Here is a 27,195-nt window from a genome sequence, read left to right as displayed (position 1 = left end):
CATAAAAAAAACATTGCTTTAATTTGAATTTAAAGTGTTCATGCAATAATTAACAGACATTATTGTGGCTAAAATGAAATTATATGTGTGACATACATATTTTTTGGTTGACTTTTATTTTCCAGGGGGGGCCACGGCCCCCCTTGCCCCCCTTCCGGACGCCCATGCGTAGCTCCAATTCACAATGGCGTGAAATCAAATGTGGAACATGACCAGCATTGGACAGGACTCCAACTCCTACAGTAGTAATCCTATACAACATTGGGAGCTGGAGAAAAGTTCATACACTGTAGCATGATTCGGAGATATCCTAGCAGTGTCTACAAATACGTACCCCCCCCCCCCCCGCCCCAAGAGATGGCAAGCGTCCGTACACAAAACCGCATATCATCGCACCCCCTGACATTGCTACCAAGAGGACACGGACCGACATGCACAATCGCAACTCAAGGCAAATGGTGAAGGAGTCACCCATAGCGGCAGCGTGGCCGACTTCAGATCGGGTGAACTTCGGGTCGGCTTCGGCTGTGCTCGGAAGTGGAATGTTTTGAAAATGCATGATCTTCTTACTCCGGTTATTCTGTACCTCATCCTCTGTAAGGTATGTGTGATATATAGTCGTATTCTCCGAAAACTCATCTTTGCACTGATGATCAGTGGGATCCATGAGTATTTCCGTTCAAATTGTCCATCTCCATGTTCGTGAACTTTATTTGACCCAATAAGAGCTTCAAGTAGTAAAAGAAAACTCAAAATAATCTGTTGACAACTTCTGCACCAGCATACATAAAAATCCATCGCTTAAAAAACACATAGGATATAAGAGAAAAAATATTGAAAACAGTCATGGACAATTTAAACGGAAATACTCGTGGATCCCACTGTACGATACGCATCATAATTTTGTTTCATAACTGCTGTCACAATAATGGGCCTGGTCAAAGCAAACTAATGTAGGTGACAGCAGGCCTGTTGTGTCCCCACGCTTTTGATCGGCAATTGTTCTCCCACTTAAATACATGGGGAATTTGATGCCGAACGTGCTGCTATTACATAAGTAATATTACAAAGTAACAACGTCTACTATTCAGTTTTTTTCCTCTAAATCGTTTTGTGGGTCAGGACAAGTGAAAAGCTTACATGTATTTCCACTCAGTGGAATCAACAAATTGAAATTTGTAAATAAATCAGGGAAAACAGAACTGGTTGACAAGATTGGCATAACTGAAATGCGGCAAGGAAATTACGAAGAACGCACGAGTCTATTCACTTTATTTTTCCGAAAGATGATTTTATTACCATGAAAGTAAGTTTTAAATTCTTCTTTATGAATATAACATTTTTTCATCGAAAAAATGTGCAAGTCGATTAAGTGCGAAGATGAAAATACCGGTAGTTTGAGAATTAATTAATGTCCGTAATCATAAAGGAAATTGACATGCTAATGTTGCTGTTTCATTCAGTAAGTCAATTTTCAGTGAAGACTGAAAGTAGCCTCAATGAAATTGTTGTTGTTACTGTTGTTATTATTATCCTGTGTTGTTATTAAACTAGCCTACCTCCTTGGGGAAAGAACTGCAACTGCGTGTTTACATTTTTCTCCTGCTCAAGCTTTGCAATACAGGTGAATTGTTGTATCTTCAAATAATTTCTGAGAGCCCCTGTTACAACCGAGGTGCAGATGTAACAGCACTGCTTTGAAGAACCAGTGCGTATACATTAGTTTCGTCTGCGTTTTCCGTGTTATTTTTGCCTATCATAATTAAATGCTTCGCTCTCAGGACAGCTTCACCTTCGTTATAGTTCCAGGAATTCACATCGCATTCGCAATATTAAAAAATATCGCGTATTTTAAACGTCTCTTCCATACCAGCAATGACAACACGCTGGTAGTACGTATTACATGGTATTACTACTGTTACTACTGAATGTAAACAAATATTCATCCTACATAAAGCGCCAATATTGGAAGCGACACTAGCGCTCAGGTGATAATTTTAATCGCGAATACCATCCCATCGCGCTCCAATGTAAAGCTTAGGGCAACCAAATGACGAACGAAAGTATTTAGGGACGCAACAGGGGTGGCGCCGCCACCGGAAAAGTTTGGCAATGAACAGCCCCATTAAAGCCACCCCTTCCGAAGGAAAATAACATTGACTTTGATACGAAGAAAACACGTTCTCTCGTTGTGAAGACTCAGTCCCAGCGCGTCGTCTGCTGTGACGTCACCACTAATGGACTCCATAGGGTGCGTTCCGAAAGTCTTAACGAATCGAACGCATTCAACGAAAATAACTGGACTCGTGAATCTGGCGAAACAAGTTATTTTATAGACTTACGGGACATTCTAGGCGAAACGCAGGCGCAGCGTTTTGTTTAGAGGAAGTTTCCACATGGTGTCCAGCAGAAGGAATGTCCTTATCGCAAAAATAAACCCTACTGTGGACATTGTTACTCATTTTAATCACATTCTAAGAACAGTTAAGGCATACTCATCTTGTGTATGTTGCTTCATATCGCTATCTGTTAAAATTAAAATACATTTTCCGAACTAGTGCAGTTTGAATCCAACAGTACGCACGTTGTCTGTGGGCAGCAGCAGACGATTCTCACCGAACAAACCAACCTCCTGGCCCGTGCGTTTGGTGAATCTCGTTCTTGCACGAGACGGACGGAATGCGACTTTTGGGACAGAATAATGAAACTCACAAAACACACGTAAGCACTTATGGGAGAGCCAGTTACCATAACTCGTTTAGCGCGTTAAACTCGTGCGACTTTCGGAACGGGCCCAAGGAGTGGCGAAGCTTCACCATGGCTTCACATCATCACAGACAAATTACATTGTAATGTAATTTGACTAAATTACATTGTAATGTAATTTGTCTGTGGTTTTAGAACGTGTTCCTACATTACACAGAATTTCCTAAGCTTTTTTAAACCATAGAGTCAACTCAGAATCAAAATTTTGCTGCTCGAAACGAGAAATTTATACGTATACCTTGTAGGGGAAAAAATCATCTCAAATTGGCAACACTGTACAATGTGAACTCCGTGGTATGATTAATAATATACACAGTGTAATTGTCAACTTTAATTTGGCAAAATGAAAGTTACAAGGTATAAGAAAGTTCATCGTTACTTGAGCTTTTTTCGCAATAATTTTGGCTTTCGACAACCATACCAGATATTGATAGATGGAACATTTTGTCTAGCCGCATTGAAGGTAAATAAATTACCTAATGACGGACATACATATACGATAATTTGTAATATTGCATAATTCACCCAAATCATACATGTAATGTTTTAATGTTTTCTAGAATGAAGAGTGACGTTTTTTGAATTTTTTTTTATCATATTGATGTGTTGAGGTATAACTATATTAAATACTGGAATGCTTGGACCAAGTTCCGATTGTTTAATTCCGATTTGATGATGTAACACAGACTTTGGTAACAGAGTAACATTATAGTATAGGGGAGACGGATTTCTTCAAATTTACAGGAGAAAGTACCTACGGAAAGAATTTTCTGTAGCGTTGTGGAAGTTGGTGAATGCAGTTTTGATCCATTTTAATGCGAATACATGTTGTGTTCTGCGAAAATCTCTGTCCGACACGCTGTTTCTGCTGCCGCCATTTGCTTTCTGCACGAGAGAATAATGTTCCGTGTGTTAAAATGACGTAACCCCATAGTCAGTGTTTCAAACTCGCCGTGTTTTCAGTATAACATGACGTGTCGTGTATTTTTAATTTTTTTAAATTTTTGGTACCAGATATTTTTTTTAACTCCTTGCCAGTACTACTTTACTATACCGGAGACACCTATCAATTATTTATTTCGCAATTTTTTACATTGATAACGTACTATTCTGCGTTGCAGAACATTTCTCTAGGTGACTTAATGGATTTCTAACGAAAATAATGTCTATTTCTTACATACGATAGCCCCACGAACCATCACGGGGACGAGGTATGCCTACTAGGTTAATAGTAAAGTGTTACCTGCTTGCATAACCTAACTTAACCTAACCTTACGGAAAATGGTTTGTGGGGCTAACGTCAGTGGTTTGTGAGGCTAACATCAATGGTTTGCGAGGTATTAGCATAATTTCAAGTCTGGGCACGAAAGTAGGTATTTTCCGGTGAACGAGGTTGCAACACTTCATAAATCGACAAAACCCTCGCACAACGCGCCCTGAACCAGTACGCTATCGCCCGCCATAATGTGTTACAGAATCGAAATAACAAGTAACAGTAAGTACTTGTAAATGTAAGAAATATACATTATCTTAGTTAGAAATGCATTATTTCACCTTAGTAAATGTTCCGCATTCCAAAATAGTTAGCAACACATGAAAATCGGATATTTTGTGTTTCGCGTGGTTTGTACTTACCAATTGTGTATTGCGGAACATAGTTCAAGGTGCCATTATGCTTTTTACACGAAAACAAACACAATTTTTTACATTCTGAGTGCTTTTTTTTATTCCTTTCTTCACTTCCGGAACACACAATATGACGGGCACATCTTGACTCACATTGTGGGTATGCAGAGTTTCAACCTTCTTCACCGAAAAATACCTACTATCGTGTTCCTCACCGGTGGAAATTATACATTATGCACTGGTAGCTGATGGATAGCCCCACGCCGCAAACAGCCTAACTTGTTATCGGATTGACGGATAGCCCCACAAACCATTCATGGATAGCTCCACGAACCATTATGCACGGTAGCTGACGGATAGCCCCACGGACCCATTCACGGATAGCCCCACGGACCCATTTTCATAAGGTTAGTTTAGGTTTGGTTGGGTTAGGCATGCATAGTAAAAAAAAAAAAAAAAAAGAGGAGTTGAAACACTGACAGTGGGTTACGTCATCGAACGTGCGGAGCATGCAGTTCACGTAGCGAAAGCAATGGCAATTGTGCGTCGAACGTTGGAAAGCTTGCAGAAACTCATTTCCGTAAGTAGTTTTTTCTGTAAAAATGAAGAAATGTGTTTCCGATATACGGAACTGTTACCTCGTTTTTCAATAACTCCTCAACAGCATTATCATATGTGCCCTGAGAATCAAACACCCTGTCCAGGTCTTCTCTTCTTGTAATCACTCGGTTCCGCAAGTAAAGCTCATAACTGCCGTTGTTCATTCGTAATGAAAACCAGGTTTCAAAGTTCATTTAGCCAGAAATAGTGACAGTAATAAGTGAATTAAGTCAATTAAAATAATTACTGAAGAATCAAAAGAGAAAACAGTGATACAACAGAAATTCAATTCACACAGAAATAAAATATGCGTGAGAAAAATGGTAGCACGGCGCTCACAAAACACGGACTGTCATGAAAATGACATGTCTCTGCAGACAGAGAATAATCCCAGGTAAAAATCTACTATTCCACAAACACATGTAACTTCTTCGTTTCGTCACTTTTAACATTCGTACTTACCTATCTGATTCGTGGAACATTCTTGAAGGTGTATCCACGTTTTTTTGATGAAAATAATTTCAATTTTTCACATTACGAGTACTTCTTTATTTGCGTTGTTTCGCTTCCGTAAGACACAGTATGGCGCCTACACCTTCGTAGATCATCGTGCATCGTGGTTGTGTTTTGTCGATGCAGTGTTTCCAACTTTCGTAATCCAAAAAATACTCGTGAAGTGGAAATTTTTTTTAAGCTTTCTCGCATTATTTTACGAACAAAATTTTAACTATGCTTGCCTAACCTTGCCAGGAATGGTTTGTGGGGCTATGCGTGAATGATTTTTGAGGCTATCCGTCAATGGTTTGTGGGGCTACCCGTTTTTCAAGTACCCAATTAAAAAATCCACTGGATCTTCCACACCCCGGTATGAATTTCACCACACATCCACGACATGTCATCTTTTCAAAAAACAATAGCGTGGTTGGAAACCCTGCAGTCGACAAAACACAAGCACAACGCGCGATAATCTACGAAGGTGTACGCGCCAAAGGCTATTGTGCGTTGGACAATTAATTTTCAACAAGAATAATGAATTTCCGCTATGATACATACCCACATGACAGAAAACACCTTCCAGATGTTAGACATTGTTACAGGAACTTATTACCGTAAGTAGTTTCTTGTGTAAAAATGAAGAAATCTGTTTGTGGAATAGTAAATTAGTACCTAATGCCACAACCTATAACTGGCATCACCTGGTCATAGACATTCCAAAATACAAAATACCCAGTGGAGGCACAAGTGGTTCGGATCCCACTTTAAAAAACTGTAGGTCCAATCCCGATTATCCTTACTGTGCATAAAGTGGACTTAAAACAACAAATCAAAGCAAAAAGACCAGTAAGTGATATCATTATCTGGGCCTGAGAAACTTACAAGTATATCCCAGGGTGAGCGCAGCACTCAAACGTATACCAACGGAGGATTAAGAATTGTTGTTGACTTCCGTATACTCTTGCATGATTCTTCTTTTGCAACTAGCAATTCATTAGTGTTGTGTTTGTTATGGACTGCTGCTGCGATCTAGGTCATGTGTGTGATGCAAAGGGGTTCCATAGTTAGGTTAGGCAAGCCAGATTTTGGAATCTTAGTATTCAAATAATATCTCTAAATGCTTTCGTGGTTAGATTAGGCGGGCAAAGTTAAGCGTTACAATAATTTCCCTAAATTTTTAAACATTCCATCATGTCTGTGCTGGTCTCGAGCACGACGTCCCTTTAAGCCTTTTGTCGACAGTATTTTGTGGAATGCCATGTCAATGGGAAGCAGGAATGTTTACGTAAGGTACTTTTTACATCTTCTTTTCTCCAATAAAATTAGGACTTTTCGAAACTGCAAACAGTGTTAATTACTTTTGAAAAGATTCAAATTTACTATCACAGTCATTTCCACAATTCTGCGATACTTTCTCTTTCTTCTATTAAAAAAAAATGCCTTGTTGATGGAAAGCACAGATGCTTGTGTAAAGTACTTTTTGTGCCTTTTTTTTGACAATAAATTGCACTTTTCTTAACTCCAAACAGTGATAATTACTTTCACCAAGGTTCAGATTTACTGTAACAACCATTTATACAATTCTACAATATTTTGTCTTTCTCCTATGAAACTTTGAAAAAATCATGAACCATTCAGAACTGTTACCGAAAGCTTCTCCCAGAAGACTATTCCATTGTCCACATTACACTAACATCTTGAATTTTGCTGGGAAAGTGTCGTTTAGTAACAACAGCTGTGCATTTAAAACTTCAAGTTTTTTTTTAGTGGCTTTTGGTGACAGTGGTCCTTTAATGGCATACAATATTAATTGGGCATTATTCATTGTGTAGTGCTTCTGTTACTTACACCCAAAGGTATCAAGAGAACACCCCTTCTCTCATTTTCAGGTGAAGAGTTTCTTCTTGCCAGTAGTGGAGACCATACTCCATCATGGTGTGTCTACGTACAAAAATAGCTCAAAGTATGTACTTTAAGAGTAATAAGGTTTTGTTCTACTAACTTTTTCATTCCTTTTGTTATTACCAAGCAGGCACTACTTTCTGGATATGGCTCGTAGATTAGACATTTGGCAATATGCACAAGCAATATGGTGGATGCCTTTAACTTGAAATTATAGAATTATTTTCCTGTAGTTTACGGTTATTACAAGCATAAGAAAACAGTTTTTCGTTGTGACGTTCAAGGAGAACACACACTCCCTTCATCAGATATTTATACATCCAAGAAAAACTATTATTGAAATTGTAGAGTTTTAAAAGAGTGTGTCCTTGTGAAAATAAAAATTAAATACACTCCAGGCATTCTTGGTATAACTGAGATATCCATCTTAGAAATCTTCATAGAAGAAGAATTATTAACCTAGGCTAATTACTTAATTCATGAGCTACAATAGTTGATATATTCCTTTTTTTTCCTTCCTTTTGCAGAATAAATTGAACATTCATGAACAAATACCAAAGTACCTTGATGGTTCCGTAAAGTTGTTGACAACACAGTGTGTAATTTTAGAAACTGAAAAACTTGGTGAGTACAATATATTTTTTTTTCATTAGCACACCTTATACGAGGGTCACTATTTATATTTTGAGCCTAACAATGAAAAAACAGGAATTTGGCATTGAAAACTGCTTTATTGTTTTTCGAAGTATTCTCCTTTATGGTCAATACACTTTTGCATTCATTCGAACCATTTGTCAAAGCAGTTTTTCCAATCTTCTTGAGACACCTCCATAATATGGTTTTTGAACGCATCAACGGCTTCTTCCGCCGACGAAAATCGTTGTCCACGCAATTTATTCTTGACATTCGGGAACAAGAAGAAGTCATTGGGTGCCAAATCAGGACTGTATGGTGGATGACCCATCATTTCGATTTTTTGACTGTTCATAAAGTCAGTTGTTAGACGAGATGTGTGACAGCTGGCATTGTCTTGATGAAGAATGATCCGACGGCGTTTGTTTGTTTTCCGTATTTGACCGAAGACCTCTGGCAAACAAATTGTTGTGTACCATTCAGAGTTGACCGTTCTACATTCCTCTAAAGGCACAGTTGCCACATGACCAGTTTTCCCGAAAAAACAGGCGACCATTTGTTTCGATGTGCTTCGAGTGCGAACAACTTTTGTTGGATTGGGTTCATCTTGAAACACCCATACAGTCGACTGCTGTTTACGTTCCGGCTCATATGCATATATCCATGATTCGTCACCAGTTACAATCTTATATACATACGTCTTTTGAAGCACCACGATTGTATTTATTGAGCATTTGTTTGCACCAATTGATGCGAGCGTCTTTTTGAGTTTTTGTCATATTGTGTGGGATCCAACGAGAACATACCTTTCTCACAGCTAAATGATCATGTAATATTTTATATATGCTGGTGGAACTAATGCCTATGGTTGCCTCAATCTCAAAGTATGTCACATGACGATCTTGCAGTATTAGGTTTTGCACAGCATCAATGTTTTCTTGAACAACAACTGATTTTGGACGACCTTCGCGAATCTCGTCAGTGAGCGAATGGCGGCCACGATTAAATTCGTTATACCAGCGTTTCACAGTGGCAAAGGATGGGGCTTCGTCGCCAAATGTGGAAGTAAGTTGATCGATGCACTCTTGTCTTGATAATCCACGTTGAAAATCTTAAAAAATCATCGCACGAAAATGTTCACGAGTTAATTCCATTTTATTGTTGTCGCGCAATCTCCAAGGCAACATAAACAACACAAATGAAGCTATTGACAAAACATTTGAAGTACGTTATGGTCAATAATGCCAGACGATTCCGTGCAAACGTCAAATCGCGCCTAACTTCAATCATCAGTGTCGCCAAGGCTCAAAATATAAATAGTGACCCTCGTACTATAATTAATCAAATTAATATTTATTGAGATAAAATAAGAGGGAAAAATGAAAAGTACCTTCACTTCATATAAACTGATTGTTCTGAAATACTAGTAAAGTAATGTTGGAGCAAATTTACAATACCGGAAGTATCTTTAATTGCTTTCAAATTCGGCATACTCGCTAATTTTAGCCTCGTAACCACGAATCTGCAGTTAAAATTTGGCGGTCTCGTCTAGAAATTGCAAAATAAGTCGAAAAAGTGGGTCCGTGAACGGAGAGGAAAACAACTATTTTTTTGCAATGATTAGCATTTCAAAACTGTTTATGATGACCCTCCATTTTAATTATGCTTGTCTAACCTAACCTAACCTTACCGTGAATGGTTCGTGGTGCAAACATGTTTTCCACCTTTACGCAGGATGCCATTTTCTCACATGCAAATCAACGCTCTCACTTATTGCACAACACTTGAGCAATGTTGGTAGCAAGACCGTTGTGCGGAAAGGAAGACATCTTCATATCGTTTCCATGTTAGTGTATGGAGAATCATAGCGGTAATTGACAAGGTTTTTTTGCAATTTCTAGACATGACCGCCAATTTTTAACTGCAGATTCGTGATTACGAGGCCAAAATTAGTGAGTATGCCGAATTTGAAAGCAATTGGAGATACTTCCGGTATTGTAAATTCATACCGTAATATTTTGTAGAAATCTCTACCTATGGCACTCTGCATATGCAAGACACACACAATACAGTGGATCATTGCAGTTTTCTAAAGTAAGCAATACCAAGATAATAATATTTACACTATTATGGTCATATATTTGTAGTAGAACAAAGAATATCATGATCAACTTTTCACTAATTTTAGGGCATTTGTATTAATTGTCTACTCTGTCTTCTTACAGTTCAGAGAATTTCGGGAGAAGGGGAATGCAATCACTTGTATTCCATGCAAAACTGTAGATCCAGGTCCAACTAATATGTATACATATATGAGAACTTAAAAAATATATATTTAATTTGTTCGTTAATATGTGTTTGCTCAAAATAATTTTCATAAACAGGTGCATTGTCTGCAATTTTAGACTGTTGATGACCAACTACAACAATGTACAAAGAAAGGCGCTAAGCAAATTAAACAGCTATGTTAGACCAAAATTAGGAGAGTCCCATCAATGGTTGATTGACCGATTACCTTAATGGTCGATATGATGATAAGTTTTCAAGAGACAGCGGAAAAAAAACAACTTCCCTTTGGTCTCGTATCACAAATCTGCGGCATTGCTAAAGAAACAGTTCAAAGTAGAGTGGATAAGGAAATTGGGGATCTACGAGTGAGTAGCGTAACCCAGTCATAAAAATCTCCTATAATGGCTGGGGGTTTGACGTGCTGACCCCACGTCGCCCAGTTGAAGGACTCCACACCTCTAGGTAGGATTGTGGGAGGGAGACTGGCAGTCAGGAGATAGGCCAAGGCCCTTACAGGGCTGTCGAGCCACGGGTTATTATTAAATAATAGTCAGTGGGTCAGCCCGTGGTCTCCTACAGACCCTAGTCAGGAAAGTTGCTCAGGACTACTACAGTGCCAAACTAGTGAAGAAGCCAGATCAAGAAAAACTTGTGGATGTTTCATCGGCCTCTTTCTACTCAAATCATTTTTTTTAGAGAAGGCAAATATACTAGATTTGCTGATTGGAGATTCATCCACCTACAGCTTAAAGTGGGATCGAACCACTATGTGCCTCCATGGGGTATCGAACCTGGGACCCCCTGATTACAAGGCAACGACACTACCACTGCACCATCGGGAAGGCCTCAAATCTATGACAGACCTGTAATTTACTCCAAATCCAGTACACTAACCAACTACCCCACCATGCTCTCAGGGGTGGAAAATGGTTAGTAAAAGTCAGTTTTTCATCATAGTCTGTAATTTGTCAGTATTTTTTGTAAACTGCAATTTGTTTTGTTTTTTTAAATTTCGTTACTCATATACAATTTGCCAGTGAGGTTATACAAATTTTTAAATTCAACTAAAGCTAAGACATATTTTTTACCATTTTATCTACCAGTGATGAGAGCATTTCTTGAGTATTGGCTTTCTTCAATTGCCGAAAAGTTCTACCATTACTGTCTTGAGAGCCACATTTCCTATTGTGTGTATCAGTGGTTCTCAACCTTCATGAGCCTGTGACCTGGTAAATTCATTTACGAGGAGTGGCAGAAAACTGATGAAACTAATTTTCTTTTAACCATGAATATTATTCTTTGTACAAATCAAGGTTATCCCCTTCAAAATAGTTCCCTTGGGCAGCTACACAGCGACGGAGACGTTGTTTCCATTGTTCGTAGAAGTGCTGGAAGGCTTCTGCTGGAATACCCTTCAGCTCGTCTTCTGGATATTATACAAAGTACCAAAATGGCGCCCTTTCAAGTGGTTATGAGCCGGAGGAATAAAAAGAAGTTTCAGGGACTGAGATCCAGCGAATACGGGGCCTGAGGAACCACAGGAATGTTTTTTTCTGCCAAAAGTTCATTGATGGAGACTACCGTGTGACATGGGGCATTGTCGTGGTGCAGCTTCCAAGTGCTAAAATTTGATGGACAGTAAACTGGTTTAAATTTAACTCACTACTGATCATTCTCAATGTCAATCGATGATCTGACCTAACAAAGAGGCCTCACTCTGTCCTCATAAATGTTGTCCTTTTATGAGGTTGAAGGCTTCCCGCACGAGGTTCGTCTTCCACTTGTCCTCGGCCTTCTAAAAGGGACTTCTGCCCTGGATAGGGAATGTTCTCCTTAAGCCCTTTGTAACTTTTTATAGTAGCAGATTCACCAAGCTTTACACAAAATTTGATGGCAAATTGTTGATCAAACTTTTTGCCAGTCCATTTTCGTAATGCATCTCACAAACACAACTTCACTTCAGATACTCTCAATAATCGCATAGCAACTGTAGCACTGAGTCAACGGCAGGGGTTAACCTAACTGCCATGTAAAGGGGAAGGGAGCAGCATCGTCGATCCGTGCTCAGTGTTACCAGTCTCATTACTTTTCTGCCGCACCTTGCATTTAAAAGTTGATGCCCCGATCCCAATAATTTTACTCGTAGATAACTTGTTAATTTTTTTAACTTTGTGCGTAAATTAATATGTACCCTTGAAATTTAATATAAATATATAAATAAATTATGGCATAACCATAGATTTCGTTAGTTCAATTATGTCTAGGCTGGTTGACAAATAATATTTTGTTTAAATTAGTTGATAATGACTGGATGTAATGGAATCTTTAGTTTCTTCTGACCAGTATCATTAAATTAATTTGTTAAGTGCTGATTTTCATTGGAAGATTCCATCGCAGACACCGGAAAATTCCAAATAATCAGAATATTTCCACTTCAATATAATTGTTAATGAAAATTGTTGCACAAATTAAATTGACCGTGGTGACCATCCGTTAACCTCCAAATTTAGATGCAGCAAGAAACTTGCACCTCAATCAGATTGTTTATCCATCACTGCCGTGAAAGCATTTATTGTTATCGCAGTGGAAACACGAACAAAAGGCCATTTTTCCAGGTGGTAGCCAGCCTGGGCTAGGTACTGCCATTTTCATAGTAGCGAGATATTTTAGAGAATGTATAGGTATTCCATTTGCCAGTCTCAAATTTCAGGAGAACCTCTCGTGGCCTGAATTGATGCCGGGGGATCTTACCAGGCCGTGGCCCATTGGTTGAGATCAAGGCATACCTTGTTAACATCAAACAGGGGCTCTTACAGATTGCAAGAGCAGCTCATGTTCATTACAATCAACATTGTGATGAAGTGTGTGCTATTGAGGACAAGAAGCGAAGGGAGAAAGAAATGAATGAAAGGTAAAAGGCTGAGAAATTAGAAAGGTTGATGAAGGGAGACAATGAAACAAATAGTGTATAAGAAAAGGAAGCAAAACTGGAGAAGCTGAGACGAGAAAAGAATGATTGCTCAAAAATTGCTAATTGAAGAAGTCTGCTGAGGAAAAATACATGGTGGGAGTCAGCATCAGTGGCGGCTGGCCAAGTGCAACAAGTGCAGATGTTTTCACCTAATTTTCAAATTAATATTGACATTTTTCATTTGTTTCTTAAATTAAACTATTTCCCAGCAGAACGCACATGACAATACTCAAATAATACACCACTCGGCGCTACGCACGTGAAGAGTTCGTAGCATAATGAAACCCAAGGGTAGACGCCGCCAGGTTGCCGAAGACTTTAGCCTGTTGTCATGGAAACGGTGACGTCACCTAGCGTTGTCCTTGAACGGGTGCAGCAGTTCTCTCGTCGACAGAAAACATTGCATCAGTGGCTGTGGTAAAATCGTTGCGTTTTCGCGAGATCTTGTTCCGCGTGTGTGTTTCGCGTTTCCTATCGTGTGTTGTGTTCATGTGTTGAGCTGTGGTTTGTACAATGAACCCAGTAAATGACTTCGTGTGTGATTTGTTACAGACACCATTTTCCAGATGGACGGATGAAGACAAAAAAGACGTTTTAAATTGTGGGCGGCCCACTGGCATTCTTCAAATATCAGTTAAGCGAGAGAACAAAAAGGCAGGGAAATCGTACAACATTAAATTTAAAAGTTCCTGGTTTGTCGACTTTCCTTGGTTGTGTAGTAGTCGATATTTGCAATTGTTGTTCTGCTGGCCTTGTTTACTGTTTAGCAACAAATACAATGTGTGGAATAAAGAAGGGTATAACGATTTTGTCAATGTAACACGTTCTCTGCATAAGCACAATGATTCGGTGGAACAGTTCAACTTACTATTTGTTTTTTCACTGCCTATAAATGCACTTCTTCACCTGTTATTTTAGGCACGAGCCGCTACTGGTCAGCATGGCATAACTCATGCTAAAAGGAGTGGAGAAAGCAATAGAAGAAGAGAAGGAAAGAATGCATGCCAATGAAGCGGAGAAAACTATAGAGAAACAAGAGTTTATTAGTACTTTTTCAACATAAAAAAGTCATGCTTTGCATTTCAATATCTGCTACACACTATTTTTTTTACAAAAGGATTGTTTTATTGCCCTACATAATTTTGCATAATAATGAAAATATTGTTTTATCAATAAAAAAATGTGTGATGTCTTTCTGTGTGGATGGAGGAGGCCAGAAAATAATTTTTAACAAATTAAATCAGAGTTTTTACTTTTAGGAATACGATTGATTGCTATGGTGTAAATAAATAGGTCAGTATTTGGTCATTTTCTTTTCTCCCCAAGTTAAATCAGTAATTTTGACTACTTAAAGATAGAGAACATGTGGCCTCTGAAAGTGCAGTGTTAGGACAAGTAGAAGCAGAAGCAATAGACAATGGATAAGTTGAATTTTCTACCAGGGATGTGTGTCTTGATGACTTTCCACAAAATCATTTTCTATTTTAAGTGTTCCCATGGTTTCATTTCAGGAAGTGCTGTCTATGGTGCAATGTTGATTGTAAAGCAATTTGCAGTTCACAAATGTGGGCACGATAAGGAACCCATAACTGCTGATAAGTGTTTGACATCTATGCTGGGTCCCAATAACGAAAAGAGGTAGGTGCAGTTGTAGTTCGTGAACCAACTTCATTCACTGGTGCATCATATTGGTCTTTGCTGCATCAGCAAATGTTTCTGTTAAGATAGAACAAGTCAGGTAATAATGCATGAAACCTAGTTATCGAGCTGAATCAAAGATCAATTTTAGTGTGTTTTACCAAAGTTCAGGAAATACTTTTAATTAACAGAATCATATACAATGGAGGAGAACATTAACTTAAAATCGCACTGCGAACAGAAGGATTAAAAGTAGCATTATTTATTAGGAATTGTTGTTGGCAAGTGCATTGAGCAACACAATCATGAATTGAAATATCTCTGCAAGACATTCTTGTAACTTGATAACTCTTGTATTATTGACTTTTAGGTTAGATTGTTTTGTAAAATGAGTTTTAAAATTACGTCCACACATTTATTTCTATTATTGACTTTTAGGTTAGATTGTTTTGTAAAATGAGTTTTAAAATTACGTCCACACATTTAAATAGAAATAATGTTCATGAAAATGTAGTATTAATTATTTCTGCTTTCTCACCAGATTCCAGGACATTAGTGCATCCCAAAGAAACTTTTTGTGACAATAAAAATTAATGCAATATTTTTTATTTTTGTTGCAGGTACATACTTGCTACCCAAGATCGTGGTCTGCAAATCATTGCTCGTGAAATTCCTGGCACACCAATTCTGTATTTGCATGATAAAGCACCTACGTTGGAACAGCCATCACGAGCCAGCACTTCTGCATGCATGAATAAAGATCAAAAGTAAGCAGTGTGCCATTTAGTGATTCTCTGACACCGTGAAAATTCGATTTAGGAATCTTGAATGCTTAGATATACGAGGGTCACTATTTATTGTTGTAAGCTTTGAGATACAGGGAAGTTTCATTTAAACATTTTAGGTAGAGCTTAATAATGTTTGATGGCTGAACCTGCTCCGTAGGAGGGTAGAGATATGGAAAGTTGGTGTAAAGGGTTATTCACGCTTGTTCATACCTGGTAGATGTGTGTGATGTCTTGTCCTAATGCTTCTCGCAGACCGAATCGTGAAAGTTCCAAGGTTCTATCCAGCGATCCTCAGTTCACCAAGCCAAGCGATCCCTTGCGCCTTGTAGCATGCTAGGCAGCGGTAACTCCGTGTTCCATCGTCGTAGTTAGCAGTGTAAAGTGTTGTGAAGTAGTCAGACTAACTATCCATGTAGCGTCGCTGAGTGTCAGAATCAAAAGAGCTAGCTCCGGGTAGGAGCTTGCTTTTATCATTACAGGCGTCGAAAGGTTGTTAAACCTTTCGAACGCGGTAGATCCTGTTTAGATCCACGCGTTTGCCTTTCCAGTTCCTGGTTTTTACGGAAGTTACAAGCTAGCGCATTCTTGAGATCGCTCGCTGGTCGGACAAGTTCAGGAAATGAACAAGTGTGAATATTAACATACGAGGTTTTCTCGGTCTAATGGTCTCCATATCTCTACATTCCCCTTGTTGAAATAATCGAACCACTCTGTGATGGTCGACAACTTCATCCGGAGTAGATTATATTTAAAAAATTAGGATTTATTAACAAATCAAACGTGTAGAAGACCAATACAGGAAACCAATCAGTAGAAGAATCACATCACCGTAGAAAAAAAAAATGGTAATCACCAGAAGAGTCATATCATCGAAAATAACGTGGCACTAAACATCGTTGAGAAAAAAAATATAAAAACACGTAGAATAATAAAAAAAAATGAAAACTGTAGGTTATAGCCTCGTATAAACTCAAAAAGTACGAGCACAACAACTAAGTCTTGAGGCATGGATAAAATAATTGCTTAAGCGTAACACTGAACTAGTTTTGATTGAGTGATGACAGCACAATAAAAAAAAACAACACATGTCAGCACAGTGTGAGGAAACGCCGGGAACCGCAAGCGGTTGTTTTTTTTTTTTTTTCTGTTTGCTGAGTTCAAAGTACACTCGGCGGATCATACACAATGCTGGGCGGAGCCTTGAGGTATGTTACCTATGGCAACTCTGTAAACTGCATGCCGCCATAGGCTGGACGTGCTGTGCAGCTGACGATAATAAAAAAAAAAAAAAAAAAACACAAAAGAAAGAGACGTATCTCTAATCCAATATGGGTAGTACCCATGGGCACTAACTTTGGCACTGTAAATGACATATGTTTGTACTAATAGCGTGTGCCTTACGGTACTTGAAATAGCTGAGCACCGGAACACTTGTAGCCGATGTAAGATAACAATAAGTATCATGTGTCGTCGGGAAACAAGAGCAGGATGCACTCAGTGGGCGGGGCCTGTCGATGAAGATCGCCGTGACGTCAGCGAAGTTGAGTCTGGAAGTCAAATTTGCAATGGCGCTTCGGGGCAAGAAACGTCCTGGGTAAGCGCTCCACATCTGGGTCGCGGCGTGAGAGATGGAAAGATCAGCCATGAGTCCAGACGGGAACGGGTCCTTGTTGGTGCTGGAACTCCACAAGATCGTTGTTGGTCTCTGCGATGAGCCTAGGTCTGTCGCTCGATGGTCGTCATGGGTCCAGGAACATCCGTGGCGATGAGATAATGAAACAAGCGTAAAGGGAAAATTAGGAAAAAGCAAAAGGTAGTGGAGCAGATTTTACAATAAGTGATGACGGGTTATAAAATCGATTGAAAAGGGACTTTCAGTTAAAACTGGTGAATCATTTTGGAGGGGAGGGGAGGTAATATCTAATTTGAATGACGGCGAAGGGGCGTTATTACTTATAGGATGTAGAGTTTTTTAAGGGGGCCTGTTTTTGATTAACAGGTTTACCATGTTGTAGGGAAAGTTCGCCGGGGGGGGGGAATGGGTGGAATAATTCCATGTTGTAAGGAAAGTTTGCTGGGGCGCAACGGGGGGGGGGGAATTTTCGAATAGTCGGCTTAGCCGGGAATGAAATTAGAAAAGAAAGGGAGAATTCAGCGATAATAGAACGAACTAAGTGATTACGAGACATTTCCTTCTGTAATATGTGTAAATGTCGTTTATAAAAGCAATTGCAAGAATTTTACGTGTCTTGTGGACAAAGGTTTAAGCGCCTTCGATTCGCTGCTAATAAAAAAAAATTGAAAAAGAAGTGAAAAAGAGTAAGTAATATATTTGTGTAAAAGTTCATTGAAAAATAGAGTAGGTTGTAATTTCATGGGATATGAGCTATACCATGTTGTATGCTATCAATATTTGAACTATAAAATTAAAGGAGAGAGTGGGAACATTTGCCTATTTTATTATATGCTTTAATAACATATTTAGTGCATTGCAGCTTTCAAAGAAGCAGTTCGCGGTACACCTGAGCGTAAATAAAAAAAAATTGCTATGGCCAATAAGCCAAATGTTCAAGCAAGTTCTACGCAGTTCATTTGTTCTTTAAATCATTGATCTTGTTCTATCTTAGTTCATTCGTTCGTTATTTCTTTGTACTTTTTTCTTCATTTGAGCGTATATGTACCAGCAAATGGGGGAAAAAAAAATATTTGCTAGTTCGGATCATAAACACACTAAGTACTTATTAGTCAAATCAGCTAAGTGATATGTTCTGACTATTACTATGCGTTGAAACGCAAATTATAAAATAACATTAAAATATCTGTAAAAAATTAATTATTAGGCAAAAGATGTATTATAAATGTTCCGACGATTGAGATAGCATTCTGTAATCCTAATCTTGTTAAAAATAAAAATAACCATGTTGTATTAAAAATAAAAATGAGTTCGTTCTAACGCAGAAATGCAGTGCGTGCACGAGGAGTGGAAGGAGGGGGGGGGGGGAAGTGGATGAGCGTGAGAAAATGCTGGATCATGCATGTGCAATGTACGCAACGAGGAACGAGGAGGCTAAAGCGAGTGACAACGGAATGGTGTGTTAATGAATGTTAGTGGGGTTATCATGGCACTAGTCGTAGCGGGCTTTAAGTCTAGAAATAGTAATAGTATCAGTCTTTTGTTTACTTCTCCCGTCGATGTAAGTTACTTCGTAGGAATTCTCATTAACTTTGCGAAGAATAGTTCCTTTATACTTATAAGAGGACGCAAAGGCTTTTGACACGCCTGGAGTTGGAGTGGCATCTAGAATCCATACATGTTGTCCTGGTGAGTATTGTATTTTCCTAGAAGTGCTATCTACGTACCTTTTCTGCTGTTCATAACGCTTGTTCAAGTTGTCATGAGCGGTCTTTCGTATGGATGTCAGGAGTTCAAGTCTCTGTGCGTTCGTCTGGGAAACATTGTCGGGATTCGAAGGAAGGACAGCGTCAGCTAAGATCCTTGGGTTGTAGCCAAATAAAGTAAAATACGGGCTCTGGAGGGATCCAGAATGGATTGTAACGTTGTGGCTGAACGCTGCGCTACCTAAATAGTCACACCATGAAGCTTTCTTTTCTAACACAAAGACTCTCATAACTTTCTTTAAGTAACTAAATGAACTTTCAACTAATCCATTCGTGAAATGGGCACAAGTATCTACATATTTTAGTTGTACGCCTGTAAGATTAGCTAACTCTCGTAAGAGTAAACTTGAATTGGGTGTTGAACGATCGAAATAGATCGTTTCCGGGATGCCATGGACTAAAAAGACTTTCTCAACTAGGGCTGTTGCTATGTTTTGTGCATCGTGATTAGCCAAAGGAGCTGTAATTACGTACCTTGTACAACTATCGACTACTGATAGGAAATATTTGTATTTGTGCGTTTTTGAAGAGACTAAAGGACCACATACGTCAATATGAATTCGTTGGAAAGGAATTTGGGCTGGTTGAAATGTTTGCAGCGTATGCGGTTTAGAACCTTGTGGTTTCTTTGAAATCTGACAAGGGATGCAATGTCTAACCTTATCGTACACAAATTTCTTCATATTGGGGAGAAAGTAGCGCATAAGCATTAAATTATATGTCTTTTGTGCACCTTGATGACTTCCATTCATTTTGTGTGCATGAATAAGGTCGAAAACTTGATTTCTTAATGCATGGGGAATACAAAGTCTATCCCTATTACCAGTTTTGATTTTATTAGTCCTGTATAAGACTCCATTTTTGAGTACATAAGAATACGAAAGCTTTTCTAGTTTAGGGTCACTAGCTTTATCTTTGTTTTCTAATACATCAATAATGTCTCTGAAATAGGGGTCTTTACGTTGTTCTGAACTAGTATCAAAATCTGCTGCTTGTGCATGAAATACTTGATGAAAGAATAAGTCATCATCATCATCATCATCTTTCTTGTCATGATTAGTCTCGTCAAGCGGTAAACTTGCACGGGAGAGTGCATCCGCAAGTTCATTTTTACTAGCGCTGACATGCCTTATTTCGAAATCAAAATTCTGAAAATAAAGGGCTCTTCTTCCTAAAATAGAACTATGGTGTTTAGTTGAACGAAGATAGGATAAGGCTTTGTTGTCTGTGAGAACCACAAAATGTTGATTCATAAGAAAAAATTTGAAAGTTTTCAATACATAATATGCACCTGCAATTTCGAGTGAAAATGTGTCAGCTCTTTTCTCTGTGTCTGTTAAGGCTCGTGAACAATAGGCACATGGATGTAAATTTCCTTCGTCATCAGGCTGTAACAGCGATCCTCCGATGCCAATTCCGCTCGCATCAATGTATACATACGAGGGGCGTTTAGGGTCATAAGGGCGGAGGATAGGGGCGGACGTGATCATTTCTTTCAGTGTTTCGAAGCTTTTCTGGTGTTCATCAGTCCATTGAAACTTAACATTCTTTTTAAGAAGCTTAAATAAACATTCTGTTGGTCCCGCAAAACCTTGCACAAATCGTCGAATGAAATTGACAAGTCCTAGAAAACTTCGAAGCTTGCGTTTGGTGGTAGGGGTGGGATATTCCAAAATAGCTTTAAGAATGTGTTCGGAAATCTTAACTCCCTTTTGAGATACCAAGTTACCAAGGACTTTAACTTCGGTAAAAGCTAGCCTACACTTAGAGGGTGATAATTTAAGGGATGCTGTTCGTAACTTTCGAAACACTCTGTCCAGGATGTTAAGCATGTGTGGGAGATTTGAACTGTAAATAATAATATCATCAGTGTAAACAGAAAGTTCCGAACTGTCTATTCCGCTAAGGGCAAGTTCGCTTACGCGATTCATTACGCCGGGGGATGTTTTCAATCCCTGGCATAACCTAGCATACCTAAAACTACCCAGATTGTTAATAGAAAAGGCGGTAATGTCTTTAGAACGTTCTGTTAATCCAACCTGAAAAAATGCACTGGACATATCTAAAATTGAGTAATATTTCTTTCCAGCCATCTCTGTCATGATGGTTTTTATGTCTGGGGATTGTAAGGAAATCGGAGCTATTATCCTATTTAAATCGCGGAGGTCAGAGATAAAACGGTAAGTCCCATTGGGTTTCTTAACTAATAGGACTGGGTGTCGATAGGGACTCCCTTCACAGCGCTCTATAACACCTTGGTCTAGTAACTTCTGAACTTCCTGTTTCATGGGTTCTCGGTAATGAAAAGGAATAGGGTAGGTTTTGGCATACACTGGGGTGTCATCTGTCAGTTTGATATCGTATTCCAATACATTAGTTTTAGTCAATTTATCCCCTGGCCAGAGAAAAATATCTGCATACGTGTATGCGAGCTTTAGGATTTTTTCTCTTTCTTCTCGGGGAATATCAGGGTTAATTGTGAGGAGGGAGGGGTCAAATTTCTTTTGACTTTCACTAAGTTGTTGCTTTACTGTAGTATTTTCATTACAAGAGTATGAAAATGCAACATCTTCACTTTTATGTTCCCAAACGGAAGTAACGTCAGTTAAAATTTCACATGTCGATATTTCGCCTACTATTGTGTCACTTTCCAAAGTGATTGCGGTTTCCGTAGGGTTATGTATGTGAATGACAGGTGACTGCGGGTTTACTGCAGCATTGGGAAGGACTACTGGATGCTGGCTCATAAGGGAAGCAGATGGTGTAAAAAGTACAGGCTTATGGGTATTAGGTGTCGTAGTGGTAATGTTCAAATTGATATAAGTCTTGGATCGTGGACTTAACTGAACTGTGTTTGAAAGGGTAGCTTTTCCCTCATACACATTTGCATTCTCAATTTGAGTAAATATGTCATGCGACAGTTGGTGAGTCTTGTACTTTGATCTTAAAATACTATAATTAGGAGTACGTCCTAAATGACAAAGAGTTATTGTATTGTCTTTTAATGACATTTCGCACCTTTGCGTTCTCAAAAAGTCATTTCCTAAAAGGGGAGGGACGTTAATTGAATCTACTATTCTAAATGGGTGCGAATATTTACGCTTTCCAATTATGATAGGAAGAACGACAATTTCAGACACACTCAGTTTCGATCCGGACACACCTTGGATTGTGGATTGTACTTTGTATGTTTTTCTTTCAGTTGGGAGAAGATGGGAAGGATAAATTGAGATTTGGGAACCCACGTCAATAAGTAAATCTACCTGTTTTCCTTGTATCCTACTATTAATAAAGTATAGGCCATTTCTCTCAATTATAGGAACTTTATCTAATCTGGTATTATCTTCGATTTCGTTCCTGCAAGTCGAAGACGATTTTAGTTTAAATCACTGTCTCGTTGTGGCTTGTAAAAGCAGTTGTCGCTTTCGTGATTATAACGACCACAGAACTTACAGGCTGAGGTATTTGCATCGTCGCGATTAGCCTGATCTCGACGCTGAAACCTGTTGTTACCATTACTTCTGAACTGGCCTCTTGAGTTCGATCGAAAGTTACCTCTGTGATTAGCTCTAGAATTATTATTATTTCTGTAGGAAGAGGACTTATTATTCCCCTTGTTGAAACCTCTGTTATGTGCGTTTTGATTAGCCGTCTTCGCAAATTCCAACACATTTGAACAAAAATTGAAGAGAGAACTCGCGTCTTCGGTTGAGTGCAGAGCTAAGGTCGAGATTTGTGACGAAAGTTTGTTTATTTCGTCACCAGAGGCGGCATTTTGAGCGTGTTCTACTCTGGGTACAGCTGGTGGTGCCGCGGAGCGGGCATTATCGTAGGTGTGAATGGGCTCGCTTACCACCTGTTTTCTCTGGAGAATTATCTGTACAGGATCTGCTGACAAGTATGAACCCTTAAATAACGTACTTAGCTCGTCTTTGATATGGGTGTATGTCAAGTCTACAAAATTGGGTCGTTTCTGTATGTCATGAAAATAAGTTAAAGCGGTGTCCGTCAAAAATAAAGGTAACATCTCTTTACGCTTAGCTTCCGACCATCCTGCGGCGTGTGCTACATTTTGAAACTTAAGGAAAAATGAGTCAATGTACGTAGGGTCATTTCCGCTAAATGGTGCCGGGTATAATGCAGTTGGAATTGGGGTAGCCATGTTAGTCGTGGGAATTTCTACAGTTAAGTGATCAGAGTTATTAACAGTGTTAGAGGAAGTTGAAACGGGAGCCGGGGTACTCGCTAAGGGTTGGGGTTGGTTTTTGTTGGGTGTTTGTAGTCCAAGGACAAATTGAGGGTAATTTCGATTAGCAGACCTTAACCGTGTTAGTGGAGGGGAGGGAATTGGGGTTAAAGGTCGTGAATTTATTGGATTTGCCGTGATTGCAGTTGCTAACTCTATGATTTGGTCGAGGGAGGAATCTAGGTGTTCGTGCAACGCTATCTGTGACGTATTCATAAACGAAGGTTCGTCGTGCTGACCAAAGAACAAAGGAAAGTATGGTTATACAGTTATTTATGTCATTAATATATCGCTGGTCAACGAAGTATAAGCAAGTGTTCTCATTCCTGTGTGAATGATGCTTGAATACATGTTATGCAGAAGAACTAGATTTTTGTTGAAAAAGGGGGGGGGGGGCTCGGCATAAAAGAAAAAGAGGGGTTGTTTTCCATAGGGTAACATACAAAATTGTCACTGGGTCTGACGCATCTTAAGCGTACTGTGTGAATATGAATTGGAATTACTAAAAATTTACTTTAAAAATGCTCCCAAAGTGGGAGGGAGGGGTGGGAGGGAATAATTTAATGTAAAGCAATTCGTACAGGAGGGTACTTAATTGCAAAAAGGGCCTGAAGCAACTCCACCATGTTGTAAGCCCGTTTACCTGGGCTTTGAGATACAGGGAAGTTTCATTTAAACATTTTAGGTAGAGCTTAATAATGTTTGATGGCTGAACCTGCTCCGTAGGAGGGTAGAGATATGGAAAGTTGGTGTAAAGGGTTATTCACGCTTGTTCATACCTGGTAGATGTGTGTGATGTCTTGTCCTAATGCTTCTCGCAGACCGAATCGTGAAAGTTCCAAGGTTCTATCCAGCGATCCTCAGTTCACCAAGCCAAGCGATCCCTTGCGCCTTGTAGCATGCTAGGCAGCGGTAACTCCGTGTTCCATCGTCGTAGTTAGCAGTGTAAAGTGTTGTGAAGTAGTCAGACTAACTATCCATGTAGCGTCGCTGAGTGTCAGAATCAAAAGAGCTAGCTCCGGGTAGGAGCTTGCTTTTATCATTACAGGCGTCGAAAGGTTGTTAAACCTTTCGAACGCGGTAGATCCTGTTTAGATCCACGCGTTTGCCTTTCCAGTTCCTGGTTTTTACGGAAGTTACAAGCTAGCGCATTCTTGAGATCGCTCGCTGGTCGGACAAGTTCAGGAAATGAACAAGTGTGAATATTAACATACGAGGTTTTCTCGGTCTAATGGTCTCCATATCTCTACATTATATTTTGAGCCTAACAATGAAAAAACAGGAATTTGGCATTGAAAACTGCTTTATTGTTTTTCGAAGTATTCTCCTTTATGGTCAATACACTTTTGCATTCGTTCGAACCATTTGTCAAAGCAGTTTTTCCAATCTTCTTGAGACACCTCCATAATATGGTTTTTGAACGCATCAACGGCGTCTTCCGCCGACAAAAATCGTTGTCCACGCAATTTATTCTTGACATTTGGGAACAAGAAGTAGTCATTGGGTGCCAAATCAGGACTGTACGGCAGATGACCCATCAATTCGATTTTTTGACTGTTCATAAAGTCTGTTGTTAGACGAGATGTGTGACAGCTGGCATTGTCTTGATGAAGAATGATCCGACGGCGTTTGTTTGTTTTCCGTATTTGACCGAAGACCTCTGGCAAACAAATCGTTGTGTACCATTCAGAGTTGACCGTTCTACGTTCCTCTAAAGGCACAGTTGCCACATGACCAGTTTTCCCGAAAAAACAGGTGACCATTTGTTTCGATGTGCTTCGAGCGCGAACAACTTTTGTTGGATTGGGTTCATCTTGAAACACCCATACAGTCGACTGCTGTTTACGTTCCGGCTCATATGCATATATCCATGATTCGTCACCTGTTACAATCTTATACACCACGATTGTATTTATTGAGCATTTGTTTGCACCAATTGACGCGAGCGTCTTTTTGAGTTTTTGTCAAATTGTGTGGGATCCAACGAGAACATACCTTTCTCACAGCTAAATGATCATGTAATATTTTATATATGCTGGTGGAACTAATGCCTATGGTTGCCTCAATCTCACAGTATGTCACATGACGATCTTGCAGTATTAGGTTTTACACAGCATCAATGTTTTCTTGAACAACAACTGATTTTGGACGACCTTCGCGAATCTCGTCGGTGAGCGAATGGCGGCCACGATTAAATTAGTTATACCAGCGTTTCACAGTGGCAAAGGATGGGGCTTCATCGCCAAATGTGGAAGTAAGTTGATCGATGCACTCTTGTCTTGATAATCCACGTCGAAAATCGTAAAAAATCGTAGCACGAAAATGTTCAAGTTAATTCCATTTTATTGTTGTCGCGCAATCTCCAAGGCAACATAAACAACACAAATGAAGCTATTGACAAAACATTTAAAGTACGTTATGGTCAATAATGCCAGACTATTCCATGCAAATGTCAAATCGCGCCTAACTTCAATCAGTGTTGCTAAGGCTCAAAATATAAATAGTGACCCTCGTAGCAATGCAACAATTCATCCTACGATAAAAACTTCTCACCCTACATACTTGTTTTATTTGAACACAACACACTAAATTAAAAAGTGGCACAGAAGCCTAGAATTTGAATAAAATCGCAACAGTTCATGATGGCCATCTTAGTTGGTATTTTTTTTAAAAAAATTGTGTGTAAATTGCATTGTTTTCATAGTGTATTTTTGTGTGTGTGTGTATGTGTCCACAAAGCTCACAATTATTTTTAAAATACTATTATATATTTTAAAATATATACAGGGTTATGCAAAAGTCCAGTCCCATACAACGATCAGTTAGCAAGAAATGGAAAGAGGGGAAAATTGGAAATTTATGGGTTTCAGTGTAAGTGAGAAAAGGTAGAGAATATTGTAGCAGTGTTAACAAGTCCAAGCACCCACTTCCCTTCTAAAGGGAGACTGTTGACCTCCATGATCTTTCCAATGAAATATTGACATAATTTGTGTATACAGACTGAAAAAGGACATATTGCCATGTGTCAGTAATTGGTTTAAGTCAAACATGTGTCGCTTGAAAAAAAAGTATCAAAAAGAGTAAAATGTAGCATCCATGCCAAGCCAGAGTGCAGAGCATTTTCTGTTACATCAAGTAGTAGTATTAATCATATTCGGATCATCTAGAAACATGATTCAAGTTTTCATTGTCACGTCTTTTTTTAGGTATGGTGTAACTAAATACGAAGAAACTATTCTGTCCTGGCTGAAGAAGAAAGAATTTGGAGTGGTTGAAGAGGAGAAATCAAAAAAGAAGAAGAAGAAATGTGGGCCAAATCCTCTGTCATGTAAAAAGAAGAAGAAAAAGAACCCTCCAGAGATGCAAAACAATCCTGAAGGTATAAAGAGACGACGACACAGGAAAAGAATTAAAATATCAAAACATGTAAAAGAACAAGTTGCATTAAAGTCATAATCGAAAGTAGAGACTGTCAGTATTTAGTCATTATTATTCACTCCTTGAGAATGTATTTTCCCAGTAAACCTTCTCCTCTTTCCATTCATTGAACAACTTGGGGCTGGGATACTGTGAACTCTTTTTGCTATTGTATGTGAACGGAACTGTTAATAACTACAACTTGAATTGTTGTGCAAATATGCCCCTCCCCCCCCCCCCAAAAAAAAATACATAGAATGCCCAAACAGTGGCCATTATGTATCATGCGTTCAACGATTCTTAGATGAAAATACAAGGTGTCATGTCATCAACAAAAAATATATACAGGTTATGATGATGTCTGTTTGATAGAGTTGCATGGAGGACATTTTACCAAATACAGGGGGACTTTTTTTTTTAATTTC

At 39.0% G+C, this 27,195-nt stretch overlaps 1 protein-coding gene across 1 annotated transcript; it reads left to right on the top strand.

Annotated features, from left to right (window-relative positions):
- The first annotated feature begins 470 nt into the window (after positions 1-470).
- LOC146001204 (rRNA-processing protein UTP23 homolog) lies at positions 471-26,810 on the top strand. Its single transcript, XM_083138498.1, has 5 exons — positions 471-601; positions 7,917-8,013; positions 14,794-14,920; positions 15,541-15,687; positions 26,560-26,810. Exons 1-5 carry the CDS (start codon positions 554-556, stop codon positions 26,807-26,809), a joined length of 669 nt encoding a protein of 222 aa, XP_082994624.1. The 5' UTR covers positions 471-553; the 3' UTR covers position 26,810.
- The last annotated feature ends 385 nt before the right edge of the window (positions 26,811-27,195 follow it).

This window comes from Lepisma saccharinum, chromosome 17, assembly GCF_977018435.1.
Source record: "Lepisma saccharinum chromosome 17, izLepSacc3.1, whole genome shotgun sequence".
In the NCBI taxonomy this organism is placed as follows: Eukaryota; Metazoa; Arthropoda; class Insecta; order Zygentoma; family Lepismatidae; genus Lepisma; species Lepisma saccharinum.
The sequence above is the reverse complement of the archived record's forward strand: the minus strand, read 5'-3'. Positions and strand labels throughout refer to the sequence as shown.

Coding starts and splice junctions, on each gene's coding strand:
- LOC146001204 (XM_083138498.1), top strand. CDS start 554: ATGCATGATCTTCTTACTCCGGTTATTCTGTACCTCATCCTCTGTAAG. Junction 602..7,916: donor TGTACCTCATCCTCTGTAAG/GTATGTGTGATA, acceptor TTCCTTTTGCAG/AATAAATTGAACATTCATGA. Junction 14,921..15,540: donor GGTCCCAATAACGAAAAGAG/GTAGGTGCAGTT, acceptor TTTTTGTTGCAG/GTACATACTTGCTACCCAAG.